This window comes from Cebus imitator, unplaced genomic scaffold, assembly GCF_001604975.1.
Source record: "Cebus imitator isolate Cc_AM_T3 unplaced genomic scaffold, Cebus_imitator-1.0 Scaffold233, whole genome shotgun sequence".
Classification (NCBI taxonomy): domain Eukaryota; kingdom Metazoa; phylum Chordata; class Mammalia; order Primates; family Cebidae; genus Cebus; species Cebus imitator.
In genome coordinates this window covers 167,076-183,593 of record NW_016107548.1, presented here as the reverse complement: position 1 = coordinate 183,593, position 16,518 = coordinate 167,076, and the positions used below count along the sequence as shown (strand labels likewise).

Sequence of the window (16,518 nt, the reverse complement as noted above, 5' to 3'; positions counted from 1 at the left end):
AGACAGCGCAGTGGCACGATCTCAGCTCACTGCAGCCTCTGCCTTCTGGTATTCAGTGTGTGGTTGCAGATAGCAGCACTGGCTTCATCTGGGAACTGGTTAGAACTACAGAATCACAGAGCACACCCTAAACTTACTGAATTGAAGCCTGCACTTTGACAAAAGCTCAAGGTGATTCCCATACTGATAGGGTTTGAAAAGTGCTTGAAACAGTGCCTGATACATAGTACCCACTCAATAAATTGGCTTCCATCATTACTATGCCTTATAAAGTTTAATAATCATAAGGTACCTGAATGATAAATCTAAGTACTTAAAGTTCTTTTCCACATTAATCTCTTTTACTTCCAGAATAATGTTTTTAGGCCCTGGACATGAACAACTCATAAGGTACATGATTTTCTCATTAAATTCTTACAACAATCTTATGAGTTGTTCTATCGATATCCCCAATTTAACAAGCATAGGTAAGTTACATGACTTGCCCAAAGACATTCTCCTATTAAGTTCTGGAACCAGGATTTGAACCCAGGCAGCCAGACTCACTGGTGTCCTGCTTTCCTCATCACTGCCCTACACCACGGCCCCATGAAATAATTCTTCAGGAGTGCTGAGCTTTCTCACATCACTTTCTAAGTAGAGCAGTATATTTCGGGATCTCAACCCACTTTAGCAGTTGGGCAATCTTGGCTCACTGCAACCTCCACCTCCTGGGTTTAAACAATTCTGCTTCAGCCTCCAGAATAGCTGGGATTACAGGCGCCTGCCACCACACCTAGCTAATTGTTTGGTTTTTTTTAGTAGAGATGGGGTTTTGCCATGTTGGCCAGGCTGGCCTTGAGCTCCCAACCTTGGGTGATCTACCCACCTTGTCCTCCCAATGATGAGTTGCCTGTCTTGTTCCTAAGGTCAGCCCCTCTAATTGCATACTGATTTCCAATTTCTCTCATCCACTCTAGAGAGATTACAGGCATGAGCTACTCTGGAGGCTAAGGCAGAATTGTTTCAACCCAGGAGGTGGGGGTTGCAGTGAGCCAAGACCGCGCCACTGCACTCTAGCCTGTGCGACAAGAGTGAGACTATGTTTAAAAAAATTGTGTCTAATGATGTTACACCAGGTTGCTGTCACATTCATGATACACTAGATGATTCAGGGCCCCACATTTTGTTATCTGGTTTAGTAACTTGAAAAGTCTTTATGACTCAAATATGATTCAGCACAAAAGAAAACTTCTTATCTCGCATGTTTAAGATGTTTAACATAATAGTTTATCATTTTTAAAAACTTGCCATTGTATGTCAATAGTTTGTTCAGAGCCGGGCACAGTAGCTCATGGCTATAATTCCAGCACTTTTGGAGACAGAGGTAAGCAGATCACCCAAGGATAGAAGTTCAAAACTAGCCTGGCCAACATGGCAAAACCCTGTCTCTACTAAAAATACAAACAATTAGCTAGGTGTGGTGGCAGGTGCCTGTAATCCCAGCTACTCTGGAGGCTAAAGCAGAATTGTTTGAACCCAGGAGGTAGAGGTTACAGTGAGCCGAAATCGCACCAATGCACCCCAGCCTGTGCGACAAGAGTGAGACTGTCTAAAAGAAAAAGAAAGAAAGAAAACAAAACAAAAAGTATGTTCAAGGGTTGATTAACCCATTTATTCATGCAACAAATTACTGATTTCTTAACATGTCTAGATACAATGCTGCGTGCTAGGGAATCAAACACAAAAACATTGTAGATCTTAACCTCAATGAACTCAAAGATGCTGGAACATGAAGGAAAAACCAACATGGTATAAGCTAGTTACTCTAAGAGAAGAATGTCCTGACTGCAGAGAAGTCTAGGGTAAGAAGCACCTTAGACCTTAGCCTACCTGGTGGGTCAGGGCACACTTCTTCATTTTTGAGCTTGAGATCGGAACCAGCTACCTAATTTTCAGAACCCAGTGCAAAATGAAAACACAATATGCCTTGTTCAGAAATTACTAGGAATTTCAAGAAAGAAACAGCAGAGCATCGTATCAAACATGGCCCTTTGAAATAAATAAACATGGGGCCCCATGCAATTGCACAGGTCACACACCCATTACTTGGATTTTTGTTGTTGTTGTTTTTGAGATGGAGTCTCACTCTGTCGCCCAGGCTGGAGTACAATGGGATGATCTCGACTCACAGCAACTTGTGTCTCCTGGGTTCAAACGAGTCTCCTGCCTCAGCCTCCCAAGTAGCTGGGATTACAGGCATCTACCACCACACCTGGCTAATTTTTGTATTTTTAGTAGAAACAGAGTTTCACCATGTTGGCCAGGCTGGTCTTAAACTCCTAGCCCCAAGTGATCTGCCTGCCTCAGCCTCCCAAAGTGTTGGAATTACAGCTGTGAGCCACTGTACCCAGCTCATTATTTGGATTTTAAGAATAAATAGTTATCCATTAGATGCAAGAGACTGCAATTGAACATTTCTAGATTTAAGCAAAAATTGATCAATTAATCTTGTATTTATTAATTCCAGAAATGAATTTATTCAGTTATTTTGTTTTCTGAATTACATCAAAGAAGATACATCCCTCTGCAGTAAAATGCAGTATTTGGGTTAGCATTTAGTGGATTGCTTTTCCTCTTTTTATCCAGTACTGTTGGTTTTTTCTTTTTTTTACTGATTTGTGAGTCATTTTCTTCTCTTATAAATGAAAACTTTTTTTCGTTTCATCACCCACCTCCCATCCCCTACCACAGATCCAGGGACAAGCTGCTGTTTGGAAAGTAGTTTTCTTTTCCTTGGCACCACTGAGGCTACATCCTGTTTGTTTGAATTTGATTGCCCTCAACACACAAATTAAAGAGAGTCCATTAATAGAGATGTTAAGCTTTCAAAGTGAGAGACTACTCGTAAATTTTTAAGATTCCTGAAAATAGCTTCAAGTTTAAGTCAAAGTTAGTTAAGCAAATATTTCCAAGGAAAGATCTGAAATAGTCTACTGAAAAATAACTGTGCATCTACCTCCCCAATTCCCATAACATAGAAATTCTTCAAACATAGGTCTGACTTAAAATGATTTCTCTATTTCATCATCTATGTAGTGAAGGATAAGCCTTTTTCATTCAGATTCACAGTTAATAGATACTTTCTTGTTTATTTTGATGGGTCAAAAGTTAAACTAAAGATTTAACTATTAGATTTAGCTAACAGTGATGAATTACATTTGTGAAAATTAATAGTGCTGGACATATAATACATTATATGTATAATAATTACTAATTATTCTATAAGGTGAAGAAGTAGGTAAAATGATTGTATAAAAACTAAAATAAATTATTCTACTAAATAGCTAATGAATGTACTGTATTTAAAGGTATTTAATCACATAATTATAGAATTTGTTTTGCAGATGAGGAAATTAAGATGACAGGTTAAGTGACATACCGAAAGTCATACAGCTTTTTGAAGCAGAACTGCCTTTGCAAAATTGTAACTGAGAAAATTATAACAGTGGAAGAGATCTGACCTGACTCCATCTTGCTTCTAACCTCCGAGCTGTTCCTCATCCATTCCTGGGAATAGGCCCAACTAACTTTGGGAGAAACTTATAGTTTAACTTTCAAATGATGATAACAGCCCTTTCCCAAAACAAACTCCCTTCCTGCCTGGGGACTAGATTGCTTTTGCAGAACTAATAAGTTAGCCACGAGATTAGAAGTTATGGTTTAGGAGTCATGCAGCTGGAGGCTGCAAGATTCTGACCCTCCCCAAATTGTTCCTTGGAAATAACATTACCATGGTAAAACCTTAGAACAGTGCTTGAGATATTTTGTAGACCCTGTACTCGATGGATCAGCTGGCACCACTCAGATCGAAAAACTGGCTCATCTGGTCTTGTAGGTCCCACCCAGGAACTGACTAGGCGCAAGAGGACAGCTTCGATTCACTATGATTTCATCTCCCACCTGACCAATCAGCATCCTGACTCATTAGCCCCCTACCCACCAAATTTTCCATAAAAAGCCTGATCCTCAGGGAGACTGGTTTCAGTAAAAATAAAACTCTGGTCTCCCATCATGCAGCCAGCTCTGCGTGAATTAAACTCTATTCCAAATCTCCTGCCTTGATAAATCGGCTCTGCCTAGGCAGGGGCAAGGAGAACCCGTTGCATGGTTACAAGCTTCTTTGCTCCTGGTTTACTTTTTCTTATGGGTTTAATAGAATATTATTTGAATGTAACATAAAATTTGAATGCACTCAGAAGAACTAAAAAAATTCAAAGTTGAATTAAACTCTGGGACATTTTGAAATTGTGATTAGACTTAGAAGCCAATTTTCATCCAATCATTATCATTGCTGAATGCTATTTGACTACATCTTACCTCTCTAGGCTTTATCAGCAATATCTAATAATTATATATCATAATGTGAAACTACCAAACAGTATTATTTTACTCTTTGCAAGGACTTTGGAAATAACTGGAAATTGCTTGCTTCTTTCTCTTTTTCTCCTTCTTCCCTCTCTCTCTGTGTGTGTGTGTGTGTGTGTGTGTGTGTGTGTGTGTGTGTTTGGAAAAAATGTGAAAAATAAACATATCAAAATAAAGACTTTGTGTAATATTATGTTAAATTATTTAATAATCAGGAAATAAAACATTTTATTTTAAGAAATATATATGTATAATATGTGTATGGCAAAATAAATTTTTTGGCCAAATTGTTTTCTTATAATTTTGAGTAGTTTGGTAAAATAAAGTCATGTTAATCTACGATAGGGAAAATAATAAACTGAAAATAATAACCTCAAAATTATTTTATACCTGAAAATTATTTTAGCCTCATTTTAAATGACTAGATTTTGTTCTGGACTAATTCAAAGAATGGCTTTTGTCGCATTTAGTCTATAAAGACTCAGATACGTATTGAGATTATTTTGCCTATGTGATTTTTTTGAAATAAAAATTTTATTGATGTCTAAGATACATAAAGTGTACAAATCATAAGGTAAAAGTTAATTAATATTATTTATTTTCTACTTATTTATTGCGGTATATAAAAATAACTATTATTTTTATGATGACCTTTCATTCTGTGCTCCTGCTAAATTCACTTATTAATCCTAATGATTTACTGGTAGCTTCTTTTAAATTTTCCTTGAATATAATCATGTCTTTCATGAATAATGGCATCTTTATTTTTCTATTCCCATACTAACCCCTTTTATTTATTTTTATTGTCTTATTGTTTGGCAGGGGTAAACAAACAGCATCTTTCTCTGAAAATGTTTAAGTATGCTTTCTTTTAACTTTTACCTTTAAATAATATTTTCACTGAATATACAATTATAGGTTAGCTGTTATTTATTTCATTATTTTAGAAGTATTAATCCATTCTCTCCTATCATCTCAGTTGGGAAATCAGTTGTCTTACTTTTACTCATTTTAAGATAATGTGGTGGTTATTACTTAGCTTTAAGATTTTAATTGTCTTTATTTTACAGTCAAGTTCCTTTTGTGTGGTTTACCTTGCATTTGCCCTTCTTGGGTGGTGTAGTACTTCTTGAACCTGAAGCTTGATGTCTTTTGTCAATTTTGAGAAATCCAAGGCCATTAATTCTTTCAATATTGTGTCTCTCTCTTATTCCCTTCTGAGGCTACAATCACACACATATATTGGCATTTTTATTACTGCTCCAAACGTGTCTTCTACTGTTTTTCTGTATCTTAAATTCTATATTCTCCATGCTGCAGCTTGAAGACTTTCTGCCTCAATTTAGCAATTCTCTGTTCAGCTATGTCTAATCTGTTATTAATTCAATTTTTGGAACCTTAAAAACATTTCTATTATTTAATATAACACAAGTACAGAAAACTTAATAAAGTACACATAATGTCTATGAAATGAATAATCTTGGAAATGACTACACATATCAAGAGCTACTTCATAGCCCTAGCCATGGTCCCTGCCCAATCACAATACCTTCTAGCCCCTAGTAGCAGTCAATATGTTTATTTTTATGGTAATATAAACTTATAAAATATATTTTTAACATAAGTACATTATGCTAAGTGAAATAAGCCAGTCACAGAAAGACAAATACTATAGGATTCTCTTTATACAAAGCTCTTAAAGTGGTAAAAATCATAGAGACAGAAAGTAGAATGTTGGTCATCAGGAGTTGATGGTGGCAGAGGGAGGAATGGGGAGTTATTGTTTAATAGGTACAGGGTTTCAGTTTTACCAGATGAAGAGTTATGGAGAGGGGTGGTAGTGATGGCTGTACAACACTATGAAGTATTATACTGAATACCACTAAACTGTATGCTTAAACTGATTAAGATAGTTAATTTTTTTTGCTATATCACTACTACCACCACCACCACAACAAAATAAATAAAAACAAACCTATAGAATGATTGAAGTCTCTAAGAGGTGTCATCTTTTTTCTAGAGGGAATTCATTATTGTCAGAACAGGCAGTTTGATTTAGGGGAGATAGCCTTTATCCAATCTAAAATTTTGTTGATTGAAAGCAATATTTAGTTTTATGAAGGCAGACCCATTACTTATTCACCATTATTCCAGTAGTATATCCCTTTAGGATTCCCAGGTGAAAGTATGGAATATTTACCAAGACCCTTCCTTGTTAGAAGACCCTATACTCCTATTTTTGGTCTTCTCAGATTTGAAGCTGCCAAAAGTTTTACTCAGCTTTTTAGCCTTTTAGAGTTGCTGATGAATCAACAAGTGCCTCAAGGAGAAAGTGGTACCACATGCTGGGTTAACAGCTCTAAATTTCCCTCATCCCCAGAACCTTGGCCCTCAAGTACTCACTTCCTTGGCAGCTTTTAAATCATTTTTAAAACTCATTTTTTAAAACTAGCTTTTCTGGTTATTTTTATGAAGTTGTTCTGATATAAAGTAGTCTGCCATAGCTTGATGTGAAAATCTTACCCATGTGACTTCCTTTGATATTATTCATTTAGCAAGTATTTATGCCAAAGCTTTAATTACAGGCATGCTTTGAAGATATTGTAGGTTTGGTTTCAGACCACTGCAATAGAGTGAATAACACAATAGAGCAAGTCACATGAAATTTTTTATTTCCCAGTGTATATAAAAGTTATGTTTACACTATATTGTGGTCTACTAAGTAATAGCATTGCTTTCTTAAGAATAATATATCTGAAAAACAAAGTACATACCTTAATTTCAAATACTTTATTGCTAAGAAATGTTAATGGTGATCTGAGCCTTCATTAAGTTGACATTATTTTGTTGGTGGAGGGTTTGCCTCAATGTTGATAGCTGCCAACTAACCAGGGTGATGATTGCTGAATGATGGAATGACTGTGGCAATTTATTAATATAAGACAACAATGATCTTTGCTGCATCAATTGATTCTTCCTTTAATGAAAAATTTCTTTGTAGCATGTGATGCTGCTTGATAGCATTTTACGCGCTGTAGAACTTATTTCAAAACTGGAGGCAATCCTCTCAAATCCTGCTACTGCCTTATCAACTAAGTTTAGGGAATATTCTAAATATTTTGTTGTCATGTCAGCAATATTCACAGCACCTTCAGCAGAGGTAGATACCATCTCAAGAAACCACTTTCTTGGCTCATTCATAAGAAGAAACTCCTGATCTGATCAGGTTTTTTTTTTTTTTTTTTTTTAATGAGATTGCAGCAATTCAGGCACATCTTCACACCCTACTTCTAATTTTAGTTGTCTTGCTATTTCTACCACATCTGTATTCACTTCTTCCATTGAAGTCTTGAACCCCTTAAAGTCAACCAATGAAGATTGAAGTATTATCATGAACAGGAGTTTGGAAGAAGTTCATTCCAATGAAGATTGGAATGAACTTCTTCCAAACTCCTGTTCATGTTAATACTTTGCCCTCCTTCCATGAATCACAAATAATCTTCATGGCATCTAGAATGGTAAAGTCTTTTTCAGAAGGTTTTCAATTTACTTTGCCCAGATCCATCAGAGAAATTCCTTTCTATGGCAGCTATAGTCTTATGAAATGTGTTTCTTAAATAATAAGCTTTGACAGTCAAAATTACTCCTTGATCCATGGGCTGCAGAATGGATGTTGTGTCAATAAACATGAAAAACAACATTAATCTCCTTGTACGTTGCCATCAGAGCTCTTGGGTGACCAGGTTCATTGTCAATAAAGAGTAATAATTTGAAAAGAATATTTTTTCTAAGCAATAGGTCTCAACAGTGGGCTTAAAATATTCAGTAAGCCATGCTGTAAACAGATGTGCTGCTATTCAGGCTTTGCTATTCCATTTATAAAGATCAGACAGAGAAGATTTCACATGATTCTTAAGGGCCCTAGAACTTTCAGAATGGTAAATGAGCATTGGCTTCAACTCAACTCAAATTCACCAGCTGCATTAGTTTCTAGCAAGAGAGGCTGTTCTTTGAAGTTTGAAGCCAGGCATTGACTTCTCTCTTGCTATGGAAGTCGTAGATGGTATCTTCTTGCAATAGAAGGTTGTTTCATCTACATTGAAAATCTGTTATATATTGTGGCCACTTTCATTCATGATCTTAAATAGATCTTCTAGATAACTTGCTGCAGCTTCTACATTTGCACTTGCTGTTTCACCTTGCACTATAAAAGTTAAGAAGATAACTTCTTTCCTCAGCCTTCATGAACCAACTTCTACTAGCTTCCAACTTTTCTTTTGCAACTCCCTTGCTTCTCTCAGCCTTCATAAAGTTGAAGAAAGTTAAGGCTTTGCTGTGGATTAAGTTTTGTCTTAATTAAGGAAATGTTGTTCCTGGTTTGATCTTCCATCCAGACTACTCAAATTTTCTTGATATCAGCAATAAGGCTCTTTCACTGTCTTAAGATTCATGTGTTCATTGGAGTAGCACTTATAATTTTCTTCATGAATTTTTCCTTTGCCTTCATACCTTGTCTAACTGTTTGGCACAAGAGGCCTACCTTCCAGCTTATCTCTGCTTTTGACACGTCTTCCTCACTAAATTTAATCATTTCTAGCTTTTGATTTAAAATGAGAGAGCTGTAACTCTTCTTTTCAGTTGAACAATATTAATTGGTTATTAATTGGCTTAATTTCAATACTGTTGTATCTCAGGGAATAGGGAGGCCCAGGAGAGGGAGAGAGATGGTGGACAGGCTGGTCATTGGAGCACTCAGAACACACACAGCATATGTTGATTAAGTTTGCCTTTTTACATGGGCATGGTTCATGGCACCCCAAAACAATTACAATAGTAACATCGAAGATCATTGATCACAGGTCACCACAGCAGATATAATAATAATGAAACAGTTTGGAATATCATAAGAATTACCAAAGTGAGCACATGCTGTTGGAAAAATTGGCACCAATAGACTTGCTTGACACAGGGTTGCCACAAACCTTCAATTTGTGAGAAAATACAATATCTATAAAGGAGAGTAAAGTGAAGCTTGATGAAACGAGGTGTACCTGTATACTGTTTAGTTGTTGTAAAGTGGACTTCTAAAGCAATGCATGTACTAGACAATGTCTTAAACTTTGTGTACCCTTGTGCATATTCTTATTTTTTTTCTGAGACAGGGTCTTACTCCCATTGCCCAAATGGGAGTACAGTGGTGTGATTATAACTCATTGCAGCCTCAACCTCCTGGGCTCAAGCGATCCTCTTGCCTTGCTATATGATTCTTTGTAGAGATGAGTTCTCACTATGTTGTGCAGGCTGGTCTCAAGCTCCTGAGCTCAAGTGATCTGCTTACCTTGGCTTCTCAAAGTGCTGGGATTACAGGCATGAGCCACTGCACCTGGCCTCCATATGCTTTAAGGTCACAAAGGATCTTACTGCTACCTGTTTGAGACATCTATGTATCACATCATGTTTTGTTTCATCTGTTAACATTATTTAATGATAATAAGTCTAAGAATACAGTGTCATGTTGACACTTAATTTCCAAGTTTTTATTTCTATGTTGATATATATATGTGTAAAGAAATAAAATGTTCTAAAGTAAAAGAGAAGTATTAACAGGTTCAGTTCTCTCTCACACACATGCACACACACACACATGTGCACACACACACCATGTAATATTTACAAAAGCTTTAATTTAACACAGGAAGCTACATTTCCTGTTGAATGGTATTGTGGTCACTGATATAGCACTCACCTGGTATTTATACAGTCAATAGGCATCTCTTTATAACTAACCCAAATATTAATACACCAATGTGTGTGTGCAAAACTACAGGCAAGCTGCTCAACAGGTATAGAACACCGAAGCCACAAGATACAGAGTAGTCTTAAGGCACCTCTTAAGCACTTAATCTAAAAACAAAACTGAGTTATTCCATTAATTTCCATTTCCCCTAATGTTTTACCTTTTATAATTTTCTACACTCTCATTTTGAGAAAAAAAAATTATAACATTGATCAGAATGGGCCTTCAACCTTTTTCCCCTGACACTCCTGAACCCTTCTTTAAATTCTATGGTATACCTCTTTTATGCAAGGGATGTATTACTAATAGCAGTGTGTGAAAACTAAAATCTTAATAGTACAATATTTTTATTTATTTATTTATTATTTTTTGAGACAAGATCTCACTCTGTTGCCTAGACTAGAGTAAAGTTGTGAGAGATTTCAGCTCACTGCAACCTCCACCTCCTGGGCTCAAGTGATCCTCCCACCTCAGACTTCGAAGTAGCTTGGACTACAGGCACATGCCACCACTCTCGGCTAATTTTTGTATTTTTTAGAGAGACAGGGGTCTTGCTATGTTGCCCAGGCTGGTCTTGAACTCCTGGTCTCAAGTGATCCACCCACCTCAGTCTCCCAAAGCGCTGAAATGACAGGCATGAGCCACCACAACAGATCACAATATTTAAATACTAAAGAAGATCGCTATTTAAATATAGTCTATTTGTCATTCATTTTTGGAAATAAAAATTTACTCATTAATTTATTCATTTTTAAATGAATAATTATTAAGCAGCCTATAAATTGAGTAAGTTTTTTTGAGTGCGAGACAGTATACTAAATATTTTACTCTAAAATGAAGGTCAATTTCTCAAATAATGGATTATGAGACCATTAAAAATTCAGAACATCCATGGAAATTTTGAAAACTGAGTAAAGAGAAAAATAGATGCCCATTCTATAAATCATACTAGAGATAGCATTTGGTGATATTTTTGATAGCATAAGTTTTGGGTTGTACCTGTTCTGGAATCTTGGGGCATTAAGTCTCTAAATTACTTCTAATCTGTCCTAAAGCCTGCAAAAATATAAGTTGGAATCTGGAGTTACACAGTAATTCTCATAGCCTTGCATGTGAATTATTTATGAAATTCTTGAATAGTATTATCATTTGAAATAATGCATAAACCTAGATTAATCTTTTGATTTGAAACTGTTATTAAAATAACATTTTCACAGTGTGAGGGGATAATCTTGATGTTAAACCAATGATAATTTCTGAATCATTTTCTGCATTTTTATACTAAAAAAGCCCACGTTTGAAAATAATGGTAATATTACAAAAATGAGTCTTTGCCTAGGCTGAGAAGATATCCTATATTGCTATTTAGATTCTTTTCTCAAGAGAAAACAATTTTTTTTACCAGGGAATTCAGTTATCTGTACCATGATGGAAAAATCTTGGTATTACATGCCAACAGTGTCACCCAGGATCATTGAGTTACCTGTTAAAGCTCCTGTAATCAGGCAGTTCTGCCTTTCCTTCAGGCTTGAAAAGTTTAGGATATAAAGCCTCTAAAAGCTCCGGATCATTGCTAATGGCCTGCTCCCAGGGAGACTGATAGTACTTAGGGACAGCTGTGGTGTTGAATTTTTCAGGAGGAATTTCCTTCAGTGGTCCAGAATATCCTTTGGAAAAATATAGCAAAAATAAGTAAACACTGTGCCCAAGAGTTACTAAACTCCACCTAACATTTCACCATGTTTGATTTTTCATACTGGGTTAAATTTATGAAGCATGCATCCTCTTTATCATCTCTTAGAAAACAGCAGTCTGCAAGTGTTAGACATTTTAAAGCTCCTGTATGCTTATGGGAATTTAAAAAGAAACCGTTTTTCTTGATGTTTAATTTTTCCAAATTATAGTTTTTCCTTGACTATCTTAGAATATATTTGTTCCAGTAAAACTATTCATTTAATTTTCTAAAAATTGTGCTCCTTGCCTTAATTCACACTAAACATTAGATACCACAATTAACTAATTTAAAAATGTTAATATTGAGCGCCTGTTGTAGTCTAAGCTAGGGGAAATAGCAATGAAGACAAAATCTCCCTCCTCTCGAGCTGATTCTTTAGAGGTGGTGTTATAGTTTTGTCTGTCTTCAATTGCTGAGTGCTCTGTAAAATGTTTACGCTTCAAGAAGATGGAGTAACTTGTCTCCATTACCTTATTCAGGCCCAGCTCTTCTTAACTCCCCATATATCCATCCCTGTTTATTTTGTTCCTCAAGATTTCTTACCTACCTTTTCTGCTTCTGATCTCACCTCCCCAGTTTATTCTTCTCATAACAGCTGGGAATTTTCTGTAAATACCATTTAAAAGTCACAGAAATTCCTGGCATAGATCTTTGAACCTTTTTCACAGTGACACTCTTCCAGTTTTCTAAGGCATATTTATCTACTTTCTGTTTACACTGCCATACTACCTAATTATATCCCTGCACTTCTCTCTTCCACCATGTTAAATCCCTTTCCCATTTGATGACTTCTACTTTTAGATTTCTCTGATGCTCTTTTCCATCTCTACAATAATTTTGATTTTCTTCTGTCAAAGCATGCCTATCTTCTCTTTACACCAAAATGTTTATCTCCTCCAAAACAGTCCCTTCCTTGATAATTCCATGTGTAAATAGTTATTTGTGATTATTTAATTTTCTTCAGATTGCCTCCAATATCTAATGGAGATCTTTTTATAGGCTCCTTTTCTCTGCTTACCACTTGAATACTGTTGTTCCTCAAAGTTCTTTTCTTACACAAGGTACTCTACCTAGAAAATTCCATTTATATGCACAGCTTCAATTGTGACCTATGTATTGATGATTCTGACTTTTTTTAATCTTCAAGCCCTCTACTCAATTATTTACTATATTTGTCAAAATAAATGATCCTCTGGCACTCTTTATAACTTGTCTGGACCTAAATGCAGCCATTTTCTAATATATTCTGCTTCTTTTTCTATTTCGGTCATTTTAGCAAATGTTATCACTTTACTCTAGATGCCCAAGACAGCATTATCCAAAACTCTCCCTCATCCCCACAACAAATCACAAAGTGTTACCAACTATATTTCCTAAGAATTTCTAAAATAGTGACTCTTATACTATTGTGTCTGAATTATCTTGGAAACATATTTAAAACGTAGATAATAGGATCCCCCCTCCAGAGATTTGGCTTCAATAAATCTCAGGTATAACCCAAAAATCCAAGTGTTTAACAAACTCTAATACAAGTCTTATGCAAATGGCCTACAAACAGAACAATGAGGAACATTGTTCTAAGAAATTCTCTTTACATTTCCATTACTCCTGCCCTGGTCAGGCCCAGGTGTCTCTTGCCCGGGTGTTTGTCAGAGCTTCAACACTAATCCTTTAGCTCTAACCCCTCTCCCAGCCACCCTCCACACTGCTGCCCCAGGAGACTTTCCTAACTGGCCACACTCTTCCCCTGCTCAGGGTGCCCTAATGCCTCCCAGGACAAAATCTCAACTACTCAGTGTGACCCAGGTGGCCCTTCCACCTGTCCAGCCTCACCACCTGCTTTCTCCTCTCACACTCTTTGCTCCGGGACTATGGATCTAGTCACTTGTTGCTTAGGGTGCCTCTTATGCCCCCCTACTTGGTCTGTTTATTTCCTGTGCCTGGAATGTTCTTCCTACTTCTTGTCATGTGCAAATTTCTATTGCAAGCCTCAGCTTCAGGTCACCCTTCTAGGCAGCCATTCCTGCCTCCCCAAGGAAAAGCGTTTTCTTTCCTGTGTCTTCTCTTCATATATTACATGTAATTCCATCACTGTAACTACCACATTAATTGCCTATTCCTTTCATGGAGTCAGACCTTTAGAAACTGGAAAATTTTAACATTTATAAAACTTTTAAAAATTCCTCAAAATCCCACTATCCTAATACAAATATTTAGTTTTATGTATTTTCTTCCAGTTTTTCTTCACCTGTAAACATAATGATCACGTAACTAGAACATCTAGTGTACATGTAATTTTGTTTTCCCCAAAATATGTTCAAACTACTTTTAAATGTTTCTATATCATGTTTATAATTATTTTAAGGGTTCCACAATAATCTATTAAATTAAGGGGCCATAGTCATGTAATTTTTTCCCATTTTTGAACTTTCAGGGTTTTCTAATTTCTTTTTATATATATGATTAAATAACAACTTTTTTCTTTTTTCATATGCTGAGTTTTCTACAGAAAAGAATGTGCTTATGTTTAACCTTACAGAAATATTACAGTTCAGCAATGCCATATGTCTACATTTTTTTTTATTTTTAAATATGTTTTAATATAAGTGAAATTTAGACAAATTTTATTTTTATAGTATTATGGCATTTTCATACTCTTATTTATTCATGTATGAAAAAAGTTGGCTTTTGGATACATAGTTGGTTAATCACTAACAAATTAATTTGCCAAAGTGTAATAATTATGGTTTTACTGAGCTTATTGTACTTTTCAACTTATCTACCCAGAAGGAAGAATCCATTTGTACTCTTGTTTCATAGTAAACTACCTAATAACACCCAAACTCTCCCTTTTCTTATTCTATATTACATAGACATTTTCTAATATTTAATATTGGATACTAGCACTAAAGAGCTACATAAATTTAGAAATTTAAAAATTTCTCTTAAGTTAAACATTGCATGTCCTCATTTATATGTGGAAGCTAAAAAAGAATGATCTCCTAGAGGAAAAAAATAGGACAGAGGATACTAGAGGCTGGGAACAGTAGAGAGAAGTGCGGACAAAGAGAGATTTCTTAAAGAATGCAAAATTATAGCTAGATAAGAGGAATAAGCTCTAGGCTTCCCTAACACTTTGGGATGACTATAAATAAGAACGCTATATTATGCCAGGTGTGGTGGCTCATGCCTGTAATCCCAGCATTTTGGGAGGCTGAGGCAGGCAGATCACAAGGTGAGGAATTTGAGACCAGCCTGACCAATATGGTGAAACACTGTCTCCATTAAAAATACAAAAGTTAGCCAAGTGTAATGGCATGCACCTGTAGTCCCAGCTACTTGGGAAGCTGAGGCAGAAGAATTGCTTGGACCGGGAGACGGAGGTTGCAGTGAGCCAAGATCGCACCTCTGCACCCCAGCCTGGGTGACAGAGTGAGATTCCATCTCAAAAAAAATAATAAAAAATAAAAATAAAAAAGAATAATATATTATATAGTTCAGATAGCTAGAAGGAGGATATTGAATACTTCCAACACAAAGAAATAACAAATATTTGAGATGATGGATATATATCAAAACATTACATGTGCCCCAAGAATATGTACAGTTATTACATATCAATTTAAACAATATGAATTAGAACTATAACAGTTGAGTGGGAGGTACATATTGTCAAAAATAGTATTACATTGGAGAAGATGCTAGGAGTACTTTTGCTAAATGTACTGTTTATTTTACAAAAATAAGATATCATTAGTTTCAAGATGTAACTATTTTAAATTTTTGAAATCTATGCATTACTCTTGAGAAAATGCTTGAATTTTCAAAGACATTATAAGTTACTTTGAAAAGTTGTCTAATCAGATAATGTAATTTTTGGAAAGATGTCAGACTATGAATAAGGAGTTGATTCTCTTTTAAAATAATAAACAAATGCAGCTCTTTAGGAGCTGCATTGAAAGTCCTTTGAGGAAACAGAATAACAAAAACAATCACCATAAGATCTGTTGACATGAGGCACTTGTAAATTTGGTACCAATCTTGTTTAATTCTTTTTGGTTTTATTTATTTATTTTTTGTAGGGATAAGGTCTTGTTATGTTGACCAGGCTGGTCTCGAGCTCCTGGCCTAAAGTGATCCTCCTACCTCAGCCTCCCAAAGTGCTGGTATTATAGGTATGGGTCACTGTACCTAGATCTAATTCTTTTTTTCTTATGATTTTAATTTAAAATCTTTTTATTTTTAGCTTTGTGGGTACATATTTATGGGGTATATATTTTAGCTTTGTGGGTATATATTTATAGGTGTATATATGTATGGGGTACATGAGATCTTTTGATAACATCATGCAATGTGCAATAATCACATAAGGATAAATCGGGTATCCATCACCTCAAGCATTTATTATTTATGTTATAAACAATCCAGTTATACTCTTTTACTTATTGTAAAATGTACATACAGCTAGGTTATGGTCACCCTGTTGTGCTATCAAATACTAGGTCTTATTCATTCTTTCCATTTTTGTTGCTTCATAGGCATTCATAACCTCAGCGTCTTTTTTTTTTTTTTTTTTTTT

At 35.6% G+C, this 16,518-nt stretch overlaps 1 protein-coding gene across 2 annotated transcripts in view; it reads right to left on the bottom strand.

Annotated features, from left to right (window-relative positions):
• The window catches only part of MYOZ2 (myozenin 2), a 49,198-nt gene that overhangs the window by 9,339 nt on the left and 23,341 nt on the right, over positions 1 to 16,518 (bottom strand). For both annotated transcript variants that reach the window (XM_017497559.1, XM_017497560.2), the window contains one exon: positions 11,688 to 11,871. In XM_017497559.1, coding sequence (XP_017353048.1) covers positions 11,688 to 11,871 — 184 coding nt within the window. The remainder of the gene's footprint in view (positions 1 to 11,687; positions 11,872 to 16,518) is intronic.